Genomic DNA, 17,874 nt, shown 5'->3' on the forward strand with positions numbered 1-17,874 from the left:
AGAGAGCGAGAGAGACGGAAATAGGAGAGTTGCGAACTGTACATTGATAGTAATAGTGAAAACGGTATACGTTGTCCATGTAAACAAAGAGCATCATTGTAACGGTATTTGTAGTGTTGAATTCATTCAAGCTGTCAAACCGATTCGGATGCATTTCGCGAGCGGACAGTGATGTGAACATTACTGTGAATCGTTTGGGAAGGCGTGGTCATGAATGTGAAACGTTTCGCTCGAATGGATGAAATGTTTCATATGACAGTGCGCGGTCGCTATGGATACCGTAAATGTAGCAAACAATGGATACACGTGAGCCTGAGAGCAATAACTAGATAGGCAGTTTTCTACGCTTATGGAATATTAATCATGTTTTCTCGACAAAAATGCTTCAAAACTGGAGTGTACCGCACGAATGGACTAGTGAACAACTGGAAATTCAGGTAAAATAACTCTTTTATTAAATTCTTGATTAATATTATCAATTATTATTAATAATCTTTCAAGAATACCGTTCTGTTTCGAAATACAGACAGCTTCAAATTCCGGACACTCACTTTGTATGGAAAACGTTTAAAGTGAAGATGAATCGAAGCCAAACCTCAAATTTTCAAGAGCACAAATCTGGAGGACCAAAAATCCGTTTAAGCTGAAAACTTAATCGATTAGTCACTCGATTAAGTATTCAGCTCAAACGTGTGTTCGGTTCTCCAGATTTGTGCTCTTGAAAATTTGAGGTTTGGTTTCGATTCATCTTCATCTTAAAGGCTGGTTTGCTATTGACAAGAAAAGTAATCGCCTATCTCGATGCGTGGAAAATTTCTTCCAAAAATTGGTCAAGCAAATCACATTTCTTTAATCGCAGTACGCAGTTGAGAAGAAATGTCATTTCGAATGGGGCTCTCTGTAGGAAATTTCTTGACCCATCCAGTCAAGGAATTTCCATTACTTCTCTTGAGCGAAACAGCATACTTAGCTTCTTCTTCTTCTTTCTGGCGTTACGTCCCCACTGGGACAGAGCCTGCTTCTCAGCTGAGTGTTCTTATGAGCACTTCCACAGTTATTCACTGAGAGCTTACTATGCCAATGACCATTTTTGCATGTGTATATCGCGTGGCAGGTACGAAGATACTCTATGCCCTGGGAAGTCGAGAAAATTTCCAACCCGAAAAGATCCTCGACCGGTGGGATTCGAACCCACGACCCTCAGCTTGGTCATGCTGAATAGCTGCGCGTTTATCGCTACGGCTATCTGGGCCCCCCATACTTAGCTTAAGGATTGTTAATTTTATAAATTGGATACCTTGTACATGCTATATACTTATAATTTATCAATCAAATCGCAAACGGTTTTCTGTACATCGTTCGAATAATATTGTACAATGTGTAGATAAAAAAGACACTTAAATAATTAAATTTCACACTAATAAGGATTTTTGGAGGTTATCGAAATCAATGATTGTTAGAAATTGACTGGAAAGTTCGACAATCTAGATATTTTTTTTTTCCAAAATGGCTTGTTCCAGATATCATTTAATCATTTTTCACCGATTTTTAGAGAAAAATATTTTAAATTTGAACGGAAATTATATGAGCAGATTTTTTAGGGTGGAAGTACGTCCTGATGAAGTACTAAAATAGAACTGATATGAAAAATAACCTACGCCTGGATACTGTTGATTATTTAGTCCTCCAATAATCCAAACATCAAAATTGGCAATGATGTTGTAATAAAATCGATTCTACTTTCCTTGTATTATTTTCATAATTACCAATTGAAACATTTGAAAAAAAAAGGAAAACATTTATTATTTGTTGTAGATTGATAAATATGCGTACATGATGCGTACGGCTGATCATCGTTCGAGTGCCAGAGAAGGACTCTAAGCTAAACTGCACACTATGGTCCTCCGGACATTTAGGGGAAACTTCAGCATAATAAACGTGCACAGCCCTCACTCCGGAAGCACTGATGGTGATAAAGACGCTTTTTAGGCGCAGCTCGAACGCGAGTACGACAGCTGCCCAAGCCATGACGTCAAAATCATCATAGGAGATTCAAACGCTCAGGTTGGCCAGGAGGAGAAGTTCAGACCGACGATTGGAAAGTTCAACGCCCACCGGCTGACGAACGAAAACGGCTTACGACTAATTGATTTTGCCGCCTCCAAGAATATGGTCATCCGTAGCACCTACTTCCAGCACAGCCTTAAATACCGATACACCTGGAGATCACCACAGCAGACAGAATCACAAATCAACCACGTTCTGATTGATGGACGGCAGTTCTCCGACATTATCGACGTCAGGACCTATCGTGGCGCTACTATCGACTCTGACCACTATCTGGTGATTGTTAAACTGTACCCAAAACTCTCCGTCGTTAACAACGTACGGTACCGACGGCCGCCCCGGTACGACCTAGAGCAGCTCAAGTAACCAGATGTCGCAGCGGTATACGCGCAGCACCTCGAGTCTGCATTACCGGAAGAGGGTGTGCTGGATGAAGCCCCTCTTGAGGACTGTTGGAGAACATTGAAGGCAGCCATCAACAATGCAGCTGAGAGCAACGTCGGGTACGTGGGACGGAGTCGACGGAACGACTGATTCGACGAGGAATGTAGACAGATTCTGGAGGAGAAAAATGCAGCGCGGGCGGTCATGCTGCGGCAAGGGACCCGACAGAACGTGGAACGTTATAGACGGAAACGGCAACAGCAGACCCGCCTCTTTCGGGAGAAAAAACGCCGCCTTGAGGAGACGGAGTGCGAGGAGATAGAACAGCTGTGCCGGTCTCAAGAAACACGTAAGTTCTATCAGAAGCTCAACGCATCCCGCAACGGCTTCGTGCCACGAGCCGAGATGTGCAGGGATAAGGATGGGAGCATTTTGACGGACGAGCGTAAGGTGTTCGAAAGGTGGAAGCAGCACTTCGACGAGCACCTGAATGGCGCTGAAAACACAGGCAATGAAGGACGGGACCACGGAGGAAGGCATCTTCGTCAGTACTGCGAACTATGGAAACCATCCAGCCCCCACTTTGAGGGAGGTTAAGGATGCCATTCACCAGCTCAAGATCAATAAAGCTGCTGGTAAGGATGGTATCTGCTGTGAAATGGTGAGCCGACAACTAGGAAGGAGCGTCCAACATATCTCTGGTCCTCACAAGTCCCTACCTCACGCTTCTACGGGTCAAACGATGACAAAGACCGCCAGCTAAGGGTTGCGTACTTAGCTGGTAGTGCAGCCTGGGCATTGTTGTCATTATGACATCAGCTAGAGTGAGGAGGTGCGTCTCGAGCGTCTGTCCACCAAGGAGGTGCGGCTCAAACAGCGTCTGTTCTGGCATCCAGCGGTATCGTGACCCTGGTAAGGTAGCATATCGAATTTCTTACCTACCACGAAAAATGGAGAAAGGAGCTACGAAATAAGGACAATGATTGGAAACTCAGTACCTGGAATGTCAGGACGTTAAATGAACCCGGACGAGTGAGCCTTTTGGCTTGTGAATTGCAGAAGGTTGGAGTGAATTCAGGGCAATGGATCCCGCGGCCAACACAGCTTTCAAATACAACATCTACCATAGTGGCAGCGATAAAGCAGAGCATGGTGTTGGATTCATAGTGATCGGGAAACAGATGAAGCGAGTTATGAGATGGAAACCGATTATTGAACGAATCTGCGTATTGAGGATACGGGGCAAATTCTTCAACTACAGTCTGATCAATATCTATGCGCCGACAAACGATAAACCCGACGACACGAAGGATGCGTTTCATGATTGTCTCGACAAGACCTACAGAGAGTGCCCAAAACATGACGTAAAAGTTGTTATCGGGGATGCTAACGCTCAGGTCGGAAGAGAGGATTTTTTCCGCCCAATAATTGGAACAGAGAGCCTTCACTCCGCCACCAATGACAACGGCCTATGACTAATAACTTTCGCTGTAGCCAACGGATGGCCATCAGTAGCACCTACTTTGCACGTAAAGACATCCGAAAGCACACCTGGATGCACCCAAGTGGCGAGCTCTGCAACCAAATAGACCACGTTTTGGTGGACGGTCGGCATTTCTCGGATGTCATAGATGTGAGGACCTTTAGAGGCCCAAACCAGAGTTGATGATTACTATCTCGTTGTTAGTAAAATTCGTGCACGGTTGTCTACCGTGGCGAACACAAGAACACAGCGACCGTTGCGTTTCAATATCCAGCGCTTATCAACAGAAGGTGTAGCAGACGAGTACCGCCGGAAGCTTGATGAGCGGATAAGGCGACAACCTCAACAATCTGTGGAAGTCTATCCACGGTGCGATGAGCACAGCAGCGCGAGAGGTGATAGGTACTGCTCAGAGACGACCCAGAAACGGATGGTTTGATGAGGAGTGCCAGAATGTGTCGCATGAGAAGAATGTTGCCAGAAGCCGGATGTTAGTGTCTGGTACCCGGCAGAATAGAGAGCGGTACAAGGAAGCTAGAGTAGCCGAGAAACGAATTCACCACAGAAAGAAAAGGCAGTATGAAGAAGACATCATTACTGAGGCGCAAAACAGCATGGAACATAATGATATTGAATGAGATTTTACGAAACCGTCAATGACGTACGGAGAAAAACTGCGCGTCTACCGTCATGTGCAACGACCGCGAAGGTAACTTGCTGACAGACAAAACCTTGGTGGCTGCCAGGTGGAAAGAACACTTCGAGCTATTGTTGAACGGAGAGAACTTGAGCGCGTCTGAGAACAGATTAATCATCAGCAACGATGGACAAGCTCTGGAGCCCCCGACCCTAGATGAGGTTAGAAGAGCGATTAAGGAGTTGAAGAACTGTAAGGCTGCTGGAAAAGACGAGCTCCCGGCCGAACTTTTCAAGCACAGTAGTGAGCAGCTGTACGAAATACTGCACCGTACGCTGTTACGGATATGGGAGGAAGAAGAATTGCCTGCTAGCTGACTGGAGGGCCTCATCTGCCCACTGTACAAGAAGGGCCACAGATTAAAGTGCGCCAATTACCGAGGAATAACGCTCCTCAATTCGGCGTACAAAATAATGTCGCGTGTTCTGTTCAACAGATTGAGACCGCTGGAGGAGTGCTTCGTCGGCGAATACCAAGCTGGTTTTCGTGAGGGCCGATCAACGACGGATCAATCACTGAAAAAACATAGCTAATTTACTCAACATTGGATCGACCAAAATTTTAAAACAAGGTGTCATTAGAATCGTAATCTTATATTCTTCGAAAAGCACTCACGAAATTTTTGCAGAAAAATCTGAAAACTAGTCAAAATCAATGAAATAGTCATTCAAGTCATCGTGCAAAAGTTTGGGTTCAGCCCTCAGTATGGTGTATCGTGCAAAAGTTTGGGTTCATCTGAACTTACTTGAAAATCGAAAATTCTATAGGCCCAAACGCAATGCTAGCGGAACGGCAACGGAATGCGGAACCGGTTCGCCAGCGTGAACTACAACAAGCTTGTCGATTCAGTGTTGGTTCAATTTCATCCGTTGTCAGCTCAGTCGGGATGGTGTGATTCATACTGGCGAACCGGTTCCGCATTCCGTTGCCGTTCCGCTATCATTGCGTTTGGGCCTTATGAAATCTCAAACCAATTGTATACGCGCCATTATTTGCGTTTGAAAAAGCTATGAATTATTGAAATCGGTTGAAAATTTTCAGAGATATTGACAAAAATGATTTGCGCGAGGCTACATATATTAACAGGACTGAAAATTTAGATTCCGCCAAAGAATCGGGGCCAGATGGAATCCTACATGTTTTACTGAAAAACTTAGCACCATTAATTTGGTGTTCAACATGTCACTAGGAAGGAGAATAGCTATTATTTCATGCATTCCAATCATAAATAAAAATGTGTTCAGTCAAAAAAATAGCATAACGAATGTACAACATAGTTTCTTTGGAGGTCGTTCGTTGGTAAGGCATTTGACAGACTAGATAGTCCTTGATTTTCCAGCTCCTCAACTGGATTGAATCGTGTTTGACAGATCGCCAACAAATAGTAAGGGCCGGTTTTCATCGCCTTCGCTTAAGCAGTAAAACACGTTTACCCATATGATTAAACTAGGTTTAAGGTCTAAGCGAGGGTGAAGAAATTAGCCCTAAGAGGGAAAAAAGTCATCAGAACCAAAAATTCGTGTGCTCTTCTGCATTCAAATCACATAAATAGGAAAAGGGTTCATTACATTTCATAACGCTGCAAATGACCATTTTTGATACCCATCCACCCCCTCATAACGCTTTTTGTATGAATATTCTACAAATTTTGTATGAGCCGTAACATCATGAGGACACCCACCCACCCGTTATGAAATTTGTGAGTAAGCCCAAACCTCAAATTTTGAGCCAAAAATATTAAGATTTAAAGGTGGCGATGCGACTTGAAGATGGATTTTCAATTTTGAAATACAACCTTCAGTAAAGTCTAAAAACTTTGTAATTTTCCAATCAATTTTAAAGCTGTCAGCATCATTCTTTTCTAAATTAAATTTATGAAAAGTTTGTAGAATACCAAATTTGTGTAATATCAAAACTAGTCTTAGTTAAAATTAGTTTTCTCAATTTTTTTACTCTTTTTACTAAAAAAATCATTTTTGTATGACCATTACTACATGAATACTTAATCGATTATTAATCTTTGTACATGCTTTTGAAGCAAATTAAATATTTTTTTATATAAATAATAATTTTACCGGCAAACAGTCGTTGAGGTGCCTATGAACCGGAAGTTTCCTTCCCCCGGAATCACAGAACCTCGTTGTTAGTAAAATTCGGCTTTAGCATCTGTCCGGCCAGTTTCGGAGTAGGCTAAGTCCACCTTCGGAGACTAGCCAGATAACCAAAATGTATGTATAATCAAATCACATTTTGCGTTATGCGAAGCTTACATGTGCAAAATTTCACGTATGAGCCTCTGTACATGCCATAAATTCTTTTGTTCTCTTGACTTTTACTGTGCGCTGTGTGTTGGTGCTATCTGGATGACTCTCACGCGCAATTTAAAAACAGAGCGCCCAGTAAAAGTCAAAGTTTTACAGCATGCATAGGCTTATAAGATGTCGCGAAAAGACCTTCTACGTACAAAAATGTAGGCGATATACGTGCATGCATAAAATATGTGATGAAAAACGACATACCGTAATCCGGGGTATCATTGATCAGCGGGGTAGCGTTGATCGGAATGACTCATCTCGTAATAAGTTGGTATCATCATTTATTGATGAAACATTTCCAAAGCATGAATGTTGCTTCTCTTTCTTATATATATATATATATATATATATATATATATATATATATATATATATATATATATATATATATATATATATATATATATATATATATATATATATATATATATATGAGCTATTAAAAATTTATATATATATACAGTGGGATTCCGTTTTTGGCACGCTCCGTTTTTGGCATGCTCCGTTTTTGGCACCCCCCGATTTTGGCAACAAAATGGATCCGTTTTTGGCAACATTTTTCAATATCATTAAAATTTGTATTTTTCTGTAAATATTATTATGTCAATTGTTCAAGTCATTTGAACAGCAATCCAACTTCACGCTTAACGCATTCCAGAGTTCAATTTTCGCCGATATTTCTCAGAATGTCACCAACTTGTAGGAGCACCGTATAAGCTTATTTAATTTTAGATGGCCGTATAGTCGTACCGTTTCATGAAGTCATTAATCTATATGAGTATCTACTAGTATCAACTAGAGTTCCAACATCTTTTCTCAAGCATTCACGCTTTATGACCAGCCCACTTGAGTATGCCGGTATACAATTGTAATTAGTAAAAGTCAGCTTTCTTCAGATTTGGAACAGCTTTTCTTAACAAAGCAACATTGACATAAGAGGAACAAAAAGTATAAAAACACACAGTGTTTTCAACTACAATTTCGTTTCGCTATTTCAGCTCACTGTTCTTCTTATTGTAGAATTACATGCATTGCTTATGTAGAACATACCATAGCAAAAGAAGCAAATCACTTTTTTTTAAGAAACGATCCCACATTGTAATCCAGTATTACGTGCCATATCAAGATTTAATTCAAGTATGCTTGCGGCATGAAATTATATTTTTTTGTGAGATCTTGAGGATTCTGAATAGGTTTCCAGCGGAATGTGGGAATTGCTAGTGGCACTCTGGAAAGTTTTTATGAACTTTTGAGAATTTTGATCGGAAACTTGAGAATTTTCTGCAATATCGCAGCGGAATTCTTGAAAGTTTAAGCGCTATCTTCAAAATGATTAGCAAGCTCGTAAATTCCTATCTGGCTCCTAAGTAAGATTCGAAGAATTCTGAGCAAGATTCCGTGAATTCCTAGCAAGCTAGTATAGAATACAATCAGGTTCTATACCATTTTGTAATAATTTTCAGAGGAATTTTTCATCCATATTTAAAAGACACCATCCTAAAACAAAGGCTGCACTTATATTCTACAACGGACACACGGAACAACTATTTATTGAAGATGAAATGTTTTTGTTTGACGAAAAGATTCCTCCGAAAGGGGCGAACCTCCATGAAATCGAACCTACACTCCGTAGTACAATACGCCTAAATGATTGACGCCGCTAACCTCACGGCTACGAAGCCCACATTTCAGCAAATGATTTCAGCTGTTTTTGTGTGCTCTTTGACTGTAGTCAGTCGACGCTTGGGATTAAAATAGAAACCTCTTTTTCTTTAAGTTTATTTAACTAGAATCATTCGGTTTTGTAACACCTAGAACTTTTTTTTGTAAATACGCTTCCAATGAAATTTCTGTATTCTTACACTACTTTGAGGAATTGTTCTGTTATCGAACAAAGGTCACTTATGCGATTATTGTTTTTACATGACCTAGGTATACACATAGTATACATAAAGTTTATAAAAAAACATTGAAGATATTTCAGCTATAAAAAGTGTGTAGAACGCCTATCAAAAAAAAAAAAATATAACGGATCTTCAGATTTATAACATAGTCCTATCCTACGGAAATCTACTTCGAAATGGATCGTTCGGAAGTTTGGTCATCATTTAGTTCCATAATTATGATGGAACAACGTAAAAAAGATATTTTTGAAAATAAAAAAATGGGTTCCGATTTTGGCACGGTTCCGTTTTTGGCAACTGAAAATTTCGACTTTGTTGCCAAAAACGGAATCCCACTGTATGTATATGTATATATATATATATATATATATATATATATATATATACACATATATATATATATATATATATATATATATATATATATATATATATACATATATATATATATATATATATATATATATATATATATATATATATATATATACATATATATATATATATATACATATATATATATATATATATATATATATATATATATATATATATATATATATATATATATATATATATATATATATATATATATATAAAATTGCGTTAATTTTATGCGTAAATTTGTCAAGTTTGCGAAATAATGATTTCAATGGTTAAGGATGACACTATCGAAGATTCATGTCTCGCATAAGTTCTGCAAGTGATATGAGCAAGAAAAATGCGGTTCTCACTAAAAAAATGGTATCGCCAAAAACGATTCAGCTGTCAAAACTTTTATAAGTATGTTCAATTAGGCAACATTAACGAATTACTGTTAAGAATGTATAATTTCCTTAGAAAATTGCCTACCTTTAGGTGTATTCCGCTGTTCGAGGTGTTTTTAATTTTAAAATAACTCAAAAAGTAAATGAAATTTAAGCGTTTGTACATCATACTCGGCTTCTGTGGCCATAATTTAAGTAAGTAACGACATTTTCAATATTACCAAACGTTGTTTACATGGATGATCAATGTTACCCCATATCAGCTAAATGAAAAAATCACATAAAACATTTTTGTAATCATGCTTAAATCTTTTAAATAACAAAATACAGTATATAGTCACGAGCTATGGGTGGCAATTCTTCTTCTTCTTTCTGGCATTACGTCCCAACAGGGAGCCTGCTTCTCAGATTAGTGTTCTTATGAGCACTTCCACAGTTATTAACTGAGAGTTTTCTTTGCCGATTGACCATTTTTGCATGTGTATATCGTGTGGCAGGTACGAAGATACTCTATGCCATGGGAATCGAGAAAATTTCCTTTACGAAAAGATCCTCGACCAACGGGATTCGAACCCACGACCCTCAGCATGGTCATGCTGAATAGCTGCGCGTTTACCGCTACGGCTATCTGGGCCCCAGTACTTGGTGGCGGTACTTGTTTTAAAACTATAAAACTTAAATATTTAAGAAATATCCTAAAAACTGATCAATGTTACCCCGGATTACGGTACATGTCAAACGGGGGCAATCGAACACGACCAGCATAATTGGGGCACGCAGGAGATTCTGAGTGCCCGAACCTATGCAGGTACTGCACTTCTTCATGGTTTCAGCCATACCACTCTGACACATTTGGTATTAGCCGATGAGTCCATCTACCCCTAGTGGAGTTATCCCATTCCTGCTGCCAAGTTCTGAGCGTTGCCTCTTTGCACGTGTCGCGGACTCCTTTGGTACCTCTTTGGTTGAAGCGGTGGTAGGTCATTTGCCATAAAGTCGTTTGGCATAAAGCCGTTTGGCATGAAGTCGTTTGGCATAATGGTCATTTGGCATAAAGTCGTTTGGCATAATGAGTCTGAAACCAAGATTTTTTAAGATGACGTTCGTTTTTACGTTTCTATTGAATCTGGCTGATGATATAAGGCTTGTTTTGGAGTCAATTGGTACAAAATTACATTTTATTCAACAATCATATGATCTTGAATAAACTAAAACATATTAGGAAATTTAAAACTAAAAGCATTTTATTATTTATCAAAAAATTATCTTTTATGTTTCGCTATTGGAATAAATTTTTGCACTGAAGATTTTGATATATTTAGCACAACCCTTCTTTCAAACGTTTCATGTTTTTTTTTTCATAGTTATGATTATATCATATCAGGTATAAAAACTGTTGATTTAAAATTTAAATAAATTTCACCTTCTTTTGTACAAAAGCTGTTCTTTGGAACAAATTTTTTATTTATTTTTTTTTGTTTCCAACTGACAAAAGGGCAGTAATCTATAAAATTGATCTGCTCAAGTTATCAGCGAAAAGAGAAATCGTTCCCCCGAATATCCCGTTTCCCCGATTAGCCCATTCCCCTTGAAATTTTTAGCACTCATAATTGAAGTAACTTTATACATTTCAGGGTGGTGAACGAACTTGCCATCTAATATGCACCCTTCTTTATTTAATTGGTGGTTGTTTAGAGTTTTAACGTCCTCAGCATTTTTGCCAAGATGCCGAGAATGACAGAAAACCCCCTTCTTTTGATTGCTTATCGTTCTTGCTCTTTCACTATCTAGCCACTGAAGACTATTATAGCACCTATTTAAACTGTATCACTTTTCGGGGAAACGGGTCATTCAGGGAATTGGAATTCGGCAAAAAGGGTCATTCGGGGAACTGGCATTCAAGGAACTGACATTCGGAGAAACGACATTCGGGGAAAAGTAGCACAATGTTTTCGATGATTCTGAATGCATTTTTTAAGTCTTTTCGTTTTATTCTGCCGCTTCGTGGCCTTGCGGTTAGCGGCGTCAGTCGTCTAGGCGTATTGTGCCACGAGGTGTGGGTTCAATTCCCGCTCCAGTCGGTGAAAACTTTTCGTCAAACGAAAAATTTATCGCTGGGCTACTGGGTGTTTCGTGTTGTCCGTTGCCTAATGTTAGTGATCGTTCAGTCTGTGCAGCCTATGTGCTGAAGACGGTGTAAATTGTCTTTTTTATAAAATATTTGGCGTCCAATATTCTATTGGTTCAATAATAAATTTTGCCTTCTTTTCAAAAAGGCTGTTCTTTCTATTTATACTGTTTTCAATTATTAAGTTTTATTATTAAGTAAATCTAAATGCTAATCATTTTTATATTTTGCTGTAATATCAATTCTTGCACTACGTGCTATTAGAATGATAATTACTTTAGAACCTGCCAATTTTCTACAAACCTTTTTTGCAAATGCATGATCTCCTTTCGAGATATGTAGGAAAATATTTCATTTCAATCACAATTTCTTCATTCTTTCGATAATAAACGGTGTTTTTGATGTACACTTCCAATTCAAAGTTCTTCCACCAGACCCGCAACGAGTTTTATTTAGTAATGCTCTCTAATCTCACAACAATTTTTGGCATTCAGAGCTTGAAAAATCTCTGAACGAACACGCTTGTTGCGAACCTACCAAACAATTGCTACCAATAATTGCTATGGGCTCGGTGGTGTTGATCTCAGTAAAAGCATCAAAAATGCCGATATTCATTCTAAGTCAATCATTATGCCAAATGGCCATTATGTTAAATGACCATTATGCCAAACGGCTATTATGCCAAACGACCATTATGCCAAACGACCACTATGCCAAACAGTTTTATGCCAAACGACCTTATGCCAAACGACTTTATGCCAAACGGGGTACAGTCGGTTGAAGCATTGAACATCTTCCTTGATGATGAGCCCGATGGGCGTCATCCCGGCTATGATGCTCACGGCCGCTTTAGATACCGTCCGGTATGCAATTTCTACTATTAAGCACATGATCCTGTACGTGCTTTCCAACCGCTTCAGATTTCTATTCGTTCTAAGCGCTTTTGACCAGGTTGGTCCTCCATACCTTAGTATGGAAAGCGCCACTCTTGCCAGGAGCTTGCGTTTGCTGGCAATTAGAGCAGAGCTGTTTGACATCATCCTCGAAAGCGCCGCTTTAGCCGTAGATGCCCTTTTACATGCATATTCACCGTGTTAGAGGCTGAGACTGGCGAAGTGTATGAGCACAGCCCTCTCCTGATGATGAGGAGCGCGTGATGTAGTATTTTAGTGGTTAGGCACGCCTAACATGAGCCCCACATTGTGCCAATACACAACAGGCCAGACTTTTGAAGCTTTTTTGTACTCGCTATATAAAAACATTGTTTACATTAGAGATAAACAATCTAGCTTTCAAAGCAAACAAAGAGTGGCAATAGTGTCGCTCGCGTAGCACAGTGGAATAGTGTCGCGAATCTGGGACTGTTAGGCGTGAATATATGTATCATGGATAGCATCACCAACCAAAGGTGACTCCCGCATCTTTGCTTCATCCCACTAAACCAATATCTTTTTCAAGACAAATGTGGAGATGCAGAAGATTCTTCGGTCTCTAGTAACAATGGTTGTCTAACTAATATTCTTTCCCTCTCCCGATGACCGTAAGGACGTGACCGGCGCCGTTATTGACTTTTAAATTTTAAATGCTCATGTTCATTGAGTATCGTACTGAAATCCTGATAACATTAAATGTTTTATCTAGGCAACATTTGACATATGAAGTAATGCCACCAATGATGTATTGCTATTTTAGAAAATTTGGCTAATCGCGTAATTTGTTGTTCAAACACGCACCACAAATTTCTTCACAATAAAGTTTGCTTCAAATTTTGAACATTAATATGTCAGTTATGTGTCTTTGATGTATAGTTGAATACTACAATGCTACTTTTCTTTATATTTTAGAATAACCCTGAAGAAAATTTATTCTCTGATAGAAATCCCGCAATTTGATCAATCTTCTGAGGCCAGCCTGTTCGACGAGCCATCCAGCAATGCAGAGGAACAATTGGATATCACTTGGCAAGAAAAAGTGTTCAGTCAGTACGAAATCGAGTACTATGGCGTCAAAGAGAACTGCAGTAGTGATTTGCAAAAGAGATACCATAATGCAATCAAGTCCTCCGGATTGGCGGATCGGGAAAATCGAGGTAAAATCTTCACCTACACCACAGACGATAACTACGCAGCAGATGACGAGCTTTGCCTGGCGACCCGAGTGAATCGATCACCCGTTGAGCCGGAAGATGATTACGAAAGCATGTTCATCATGGCCGATCTGGGAGCGGAAATTGTCCTGTTTGCCATTAAGTGGAATGCAAAGGAGAACATGCTGCTCGTGTATCCCGATTTCAATTGTATGGCCATCAATCCATACTACAAGGAGATTCAAGGTGATAGTCGACAGATGTATCACTTCGGGATTCAGGATCTGAATAGTAAGCTAAAACGCACTGTTTCGAGGGAGACTGTTCAGATTCAGGATGCGCTTATGGTTAAGGTAAATGCTTGATCAGTAATACTTAATATGTAGGTAATATACCGCAGATTAAAGGTTTATTTTGGAGGTTTATGAGTATTTACTCGGTACATGGATGTGTCTCTCCTTCTGCACCTCGCTTGCTGCGTTTCACGCCTTCCTGTTTCTAGCGGATTCGACGCGTACCATAAATTTGCAGGGCTGTCCGGTAGTCTTGCCCAGTGCATCCTTCCAGCTTTCGCCACCTTCAGAACACTGGGTTCGCCGTGGAATCAGTCGAGCTCGTGGATCATTTTCGTTCACTACGCATCGTTCTTCTGCACATCACCAAGGGCGATCCTAAGTTTCGCGGCAATATTCATATCATCCGCAAAGCAAACAAGTTGGCTGGATCTTGTGAAAATCGTACCTTGGTTGTTAAAACCGGCCCTGTCCAAGACACTTTCTATAGCGATATTGAACAGCAAGCACGAAAGTCCATGCAATTCTGCAGAAAGATACTCAATTCAAACTTGTTCTAAACATTACAGTTGTCGATAGGTTCGTAAATTACTCTTTTGAGAATCAATCTCATTTCAAATTCAAATTTGTTCTTTGTTAAGTTGTTGATAAGTTTATAAGTTACTTTTTCGAGAATCAAAACAATCCGTAAACAGTCGTCCTAATCAGCGAAAAAGTTTTACTGAAACTAGATTTATACCAAAAGCGAAGTTTGGAGTTCACTGCTAAAGTACAATCGGAACTATTCGATGTTTGGCTAGTACCTGGCATTTCTGAAGGATTCACCGTACAATGAAGATCAGGTCCGCCGTCAATCAGTCGTTGATGATACCTGCTAGATAACTTTCTTCAAACTCAATTTCTATCGGTAGTAGGTGACGGCAGAATTTAGGATAATTAACGCACAATAGTTTTTACATTTACATCAACATTAGCTGCTCCATTTCCCTGATTCTGACAAATGAGCTTATTTTGATGAGTTCAGCTCCAATATTAGCTTTGACAGCCGTCTTGTTGTTCTTGAGCCGGTCGATGGCATCCTTAACTTCCCTTACTCCCTTATTTATTATTAGGGTGGTCAAAGTAATTTGAACAGCCCGTTACGTGTACATAATTTGGCCATTTACGGCAAAATCAAATGGAGGTGGTCAAATTATATACGCGTAACACTCTGTCCAAAATACATAAAACACCTATTTTATGTGGAAGCAGTCTGGTATCTTTCATCCGACGTGTTGACGTAGCCATCTCTTTCGCTGTCATCCTTTGTGCCATTCAGGTGTTTGTCGTAGTGCTGCTTCCACCTTTCGATCACCTTCAGTTCGTCAAGATGCTTCTATGCTTCGCCTAGCGGTCCTTCCTTCAACGTACCCGAAGCTCGCCCTCTTCCGGCAATGATGCCGTGAGATACTGGCTGTACGTGATGTAGACGTTCGGTTGTGAATGGCAACCTAGGTTATGTTATACCGAGGTTGGCGCCGGTACTGTACATTGTTAAGGCAAAGTAGCCCGTCATTCGTTTTGTCAGCAATGATGACTTTGCAGTGAGTGATTTCAAAGTGATAAAACTCATTATTGATAGTTTATATTAACTTGAAAAAAAATTACTGTACGCGCCAACATGCAAAAAGTATGCTGGTACTTTTTCAGCCGTGTCAGTGCAAAACCAACTGATTTTCTTTGATTCGAAATCGTGAGATGAGTAAGCAACAATCATCAACGACGCGTACTAATTTCAATGACGGCCTACTTCACCTTAATGGTGGATAGTTTTGGGAGCAGATTCACCACCATATTTTCTAAAGTTTAACGTGATCTATCGTATGCAGCTTTAAAAAACGATGGAGGATGATACGATGTGACCTGATAAATCTAAATAGTCCTCTATCACTTCACGTTTTAATTGCAAAAATCGTGTTTGTACACTTTAATAACATAAGTTCAATTTTGCAGCTTACAAGATTAACGCTCCGTGAAGATCTTCTATCTAAAGATAATTTTTCCTACCCTGAAAATCACCAGCTGCAATTTCTGGTGATGCTTGAGTTGATTTCTGGGGAAAACTTCTCATACGATAACACACACGTGCGGTTCACATTCGACTTGCCGATCGAAGCAAAAATCGTCAACGGTTTCATCGACGGTTGTACGCACAGCAGCATGAAAACCGATGGAAAGTGGCAATATTCTCAATGCCACGAACTGCTTCTGAGAATTCCGGAAAGATTTGACATCGGAGGTAAGGGGGTCAAGTGATTTTAGTTTCTCTATTTCTAAACTATGTTCAACCTTTTCAGAGAGCATTAAAGTGTATTTTGAAGTTATTTCTATTGATACTTGGCACCGGGAACGTTTACTGGGGTATTTCTTCTTATATTCGTGTTTGAATTATTACTGAATTTTAGCATTTTCAGCAATGCTGATTTGATCATACCACTGGAAGCTCAAATATTGGAAACAACGTTGAAGTGCATTAAAATCGAGAATAACCAAAGTTTCTACGATAAGTTGGAAGCTTTCTTAGTTGGCGGTCGAAGAAAAATCAACCTGAAGGAATTCTTCGGACAAGTATACCTCTTAAGAATTGTAATGTTGCTACTTCTACTTATAGAACGTAACTTTTGTTTTTCAGAATGATTCAGCATTGCTCAATCGCTATGGAAGCTGCACGGATATGGCAGGGACACTCGCAATTAAATGTCACATCATGAGGCAGCATAGGCCACAAATAATTCAGTTTACGGGACTGGATGCGAAGAAGCATGGGAAGTTCCGAACAAATGTGGTGACAATCGAAGAGCTGCTCAAATCGTACCAAAGGGCTCGAGAGAGATTGGAGGAGGTAGTGAATCTTAAATATTAAAGGATTAGCTGATATCAAAAATATTTTGATGTATTAAATTTTTTCCGAACTACCGAAATTCTTGATTTAATGAATAATTCATTTTTTATACTAATGGCCTAAGCCTGACTCCAAAATACTCACAAAATCAGACGGTCATCATCATTATCAATACTATGCATGCATCCATCTCTACCTGGAACCATGTAAATGGTATGTAAATCTAATGCAACTGGAATGTAAATGGAATATAACATGAATGTAACTGGAAAGTAACGAGAATGTAACTTGAATTTTACTGGAATATAACTGGGATGTAACTGGAGTTCAACTGGAATGTAATTGGAAAGTTACTGGAATTTAACTCGAATGTAACTAGAATGTAATTGGAAATATACTTGAATGTAAGTGGAATGTAACTGAAAAGTACTGGAATGGAATGCAACTGAAATGAAACTGGAAAGTAACTGGAATGCAAGTGGAACGCAACTGAAATGTAACTAGAATGAAACTGGAATGTAACTGAAATGTAACTGGAATGCGACTGGAATGCAACTGGGATATTATGGAATGTAACTGGAATGCGACTGGAATGCAAACTGGATTATAACTGGAATGTAACTGGAATGTAACTGGAATGTAACTGGAATGTAACTGGAATGCAACTGGATGCAACTGGAATGTAACTGGATTCTACTGGAATGTTACTGGAATATAACTGGAATGTAACTGGAATGCAACTAGAATGTAACTGGAATGCAACTGGAACGCAACTGAAATGAAACTGGAATGTAACTGGAATGTTATTGGAATATAACTAGAATGTCATTGGAATATAACTAGAATGTAACTCGAATATTACTGGAAAG

At 39.4% G+C, this 17,874-nt stretch overlaps 1 protein-coding gene across 2 annotated transcripts; it reads left to right on the top strand.

The window, feature by feature from the left end:
• Positions 1 to 33: 33 nt before the first annotated feature.
• LOC5572248 (Meckel syndrome type 1 protein) lies at positions 34 to 17,049 on the top strand. 2 transcript variants are annotated; one of them, XM_001653886.2, is made up of 6 exons: positions 34 to 437; positions 13,590 to 14,184; positions 16,117 to 16,402; positions 16,461 to 16,524; positions 16,578 to 16,731; positions 16,796 to 17,049. In XM_001653886.2, exons 1-6 carry the CDS (start codon positions 364 to 366, stop codon positions 17,024 to 17,026), a joined length of 1,404 nt encoding a protein of 467 aa, XP_001653936.2. In that variant the 5' UTR covers positions 34 to 363; the 3' UTR covers positions 17,027 to 17,049. The 2 variants fall into 2 exon arrangements, with proteins under 2 accessions (XP_001653936.2, XP_021704143.1); XM_021848451.1 differs by having other exon boundaries at positions 16,186 to 16,402.
• The last annotated feature ends 825 nt before the right edge of the window (positions 17,050 to 17,874 follow it).

Source organism: Aedes aegypti, chromosome 3 (assembly GCF_002204515.2).
Source record: "Aedes aegypti strain LVP_AGWG chromosome 3, AaegL5.0 Primary Assembly, whole genome shotgun sequence".
Classification (NCBI taxonomy): Eukaryota; Metazoa; Arthropoda; class Insecta; order Diptera; family Culicidae; genus Aedes; species Aedes aegypti.

Coding starts and splice junctions, on each gene's coding strand:
- LOC5572248 (XM_001653886.2), top strand. CDS start 364: ATGTTTTCTCGACAAAAATGCTTCAAAACTGGAGTGTACCGCACGAAT. Junction 14,185..16,116: donor AGGATGCGCTTATGGTTAAG/GTAAATGCTTGA, acceptor TCAATTTTGCAG/CTTACAAGATTAACGCTCCG. Junction 16,732..16,795: donor TGAAGGAATTCTTCGGACAA/GTATACCTCTTA, acceptor TTTGTTTTTCAG/AATGATTCAGCATTGCTCAA.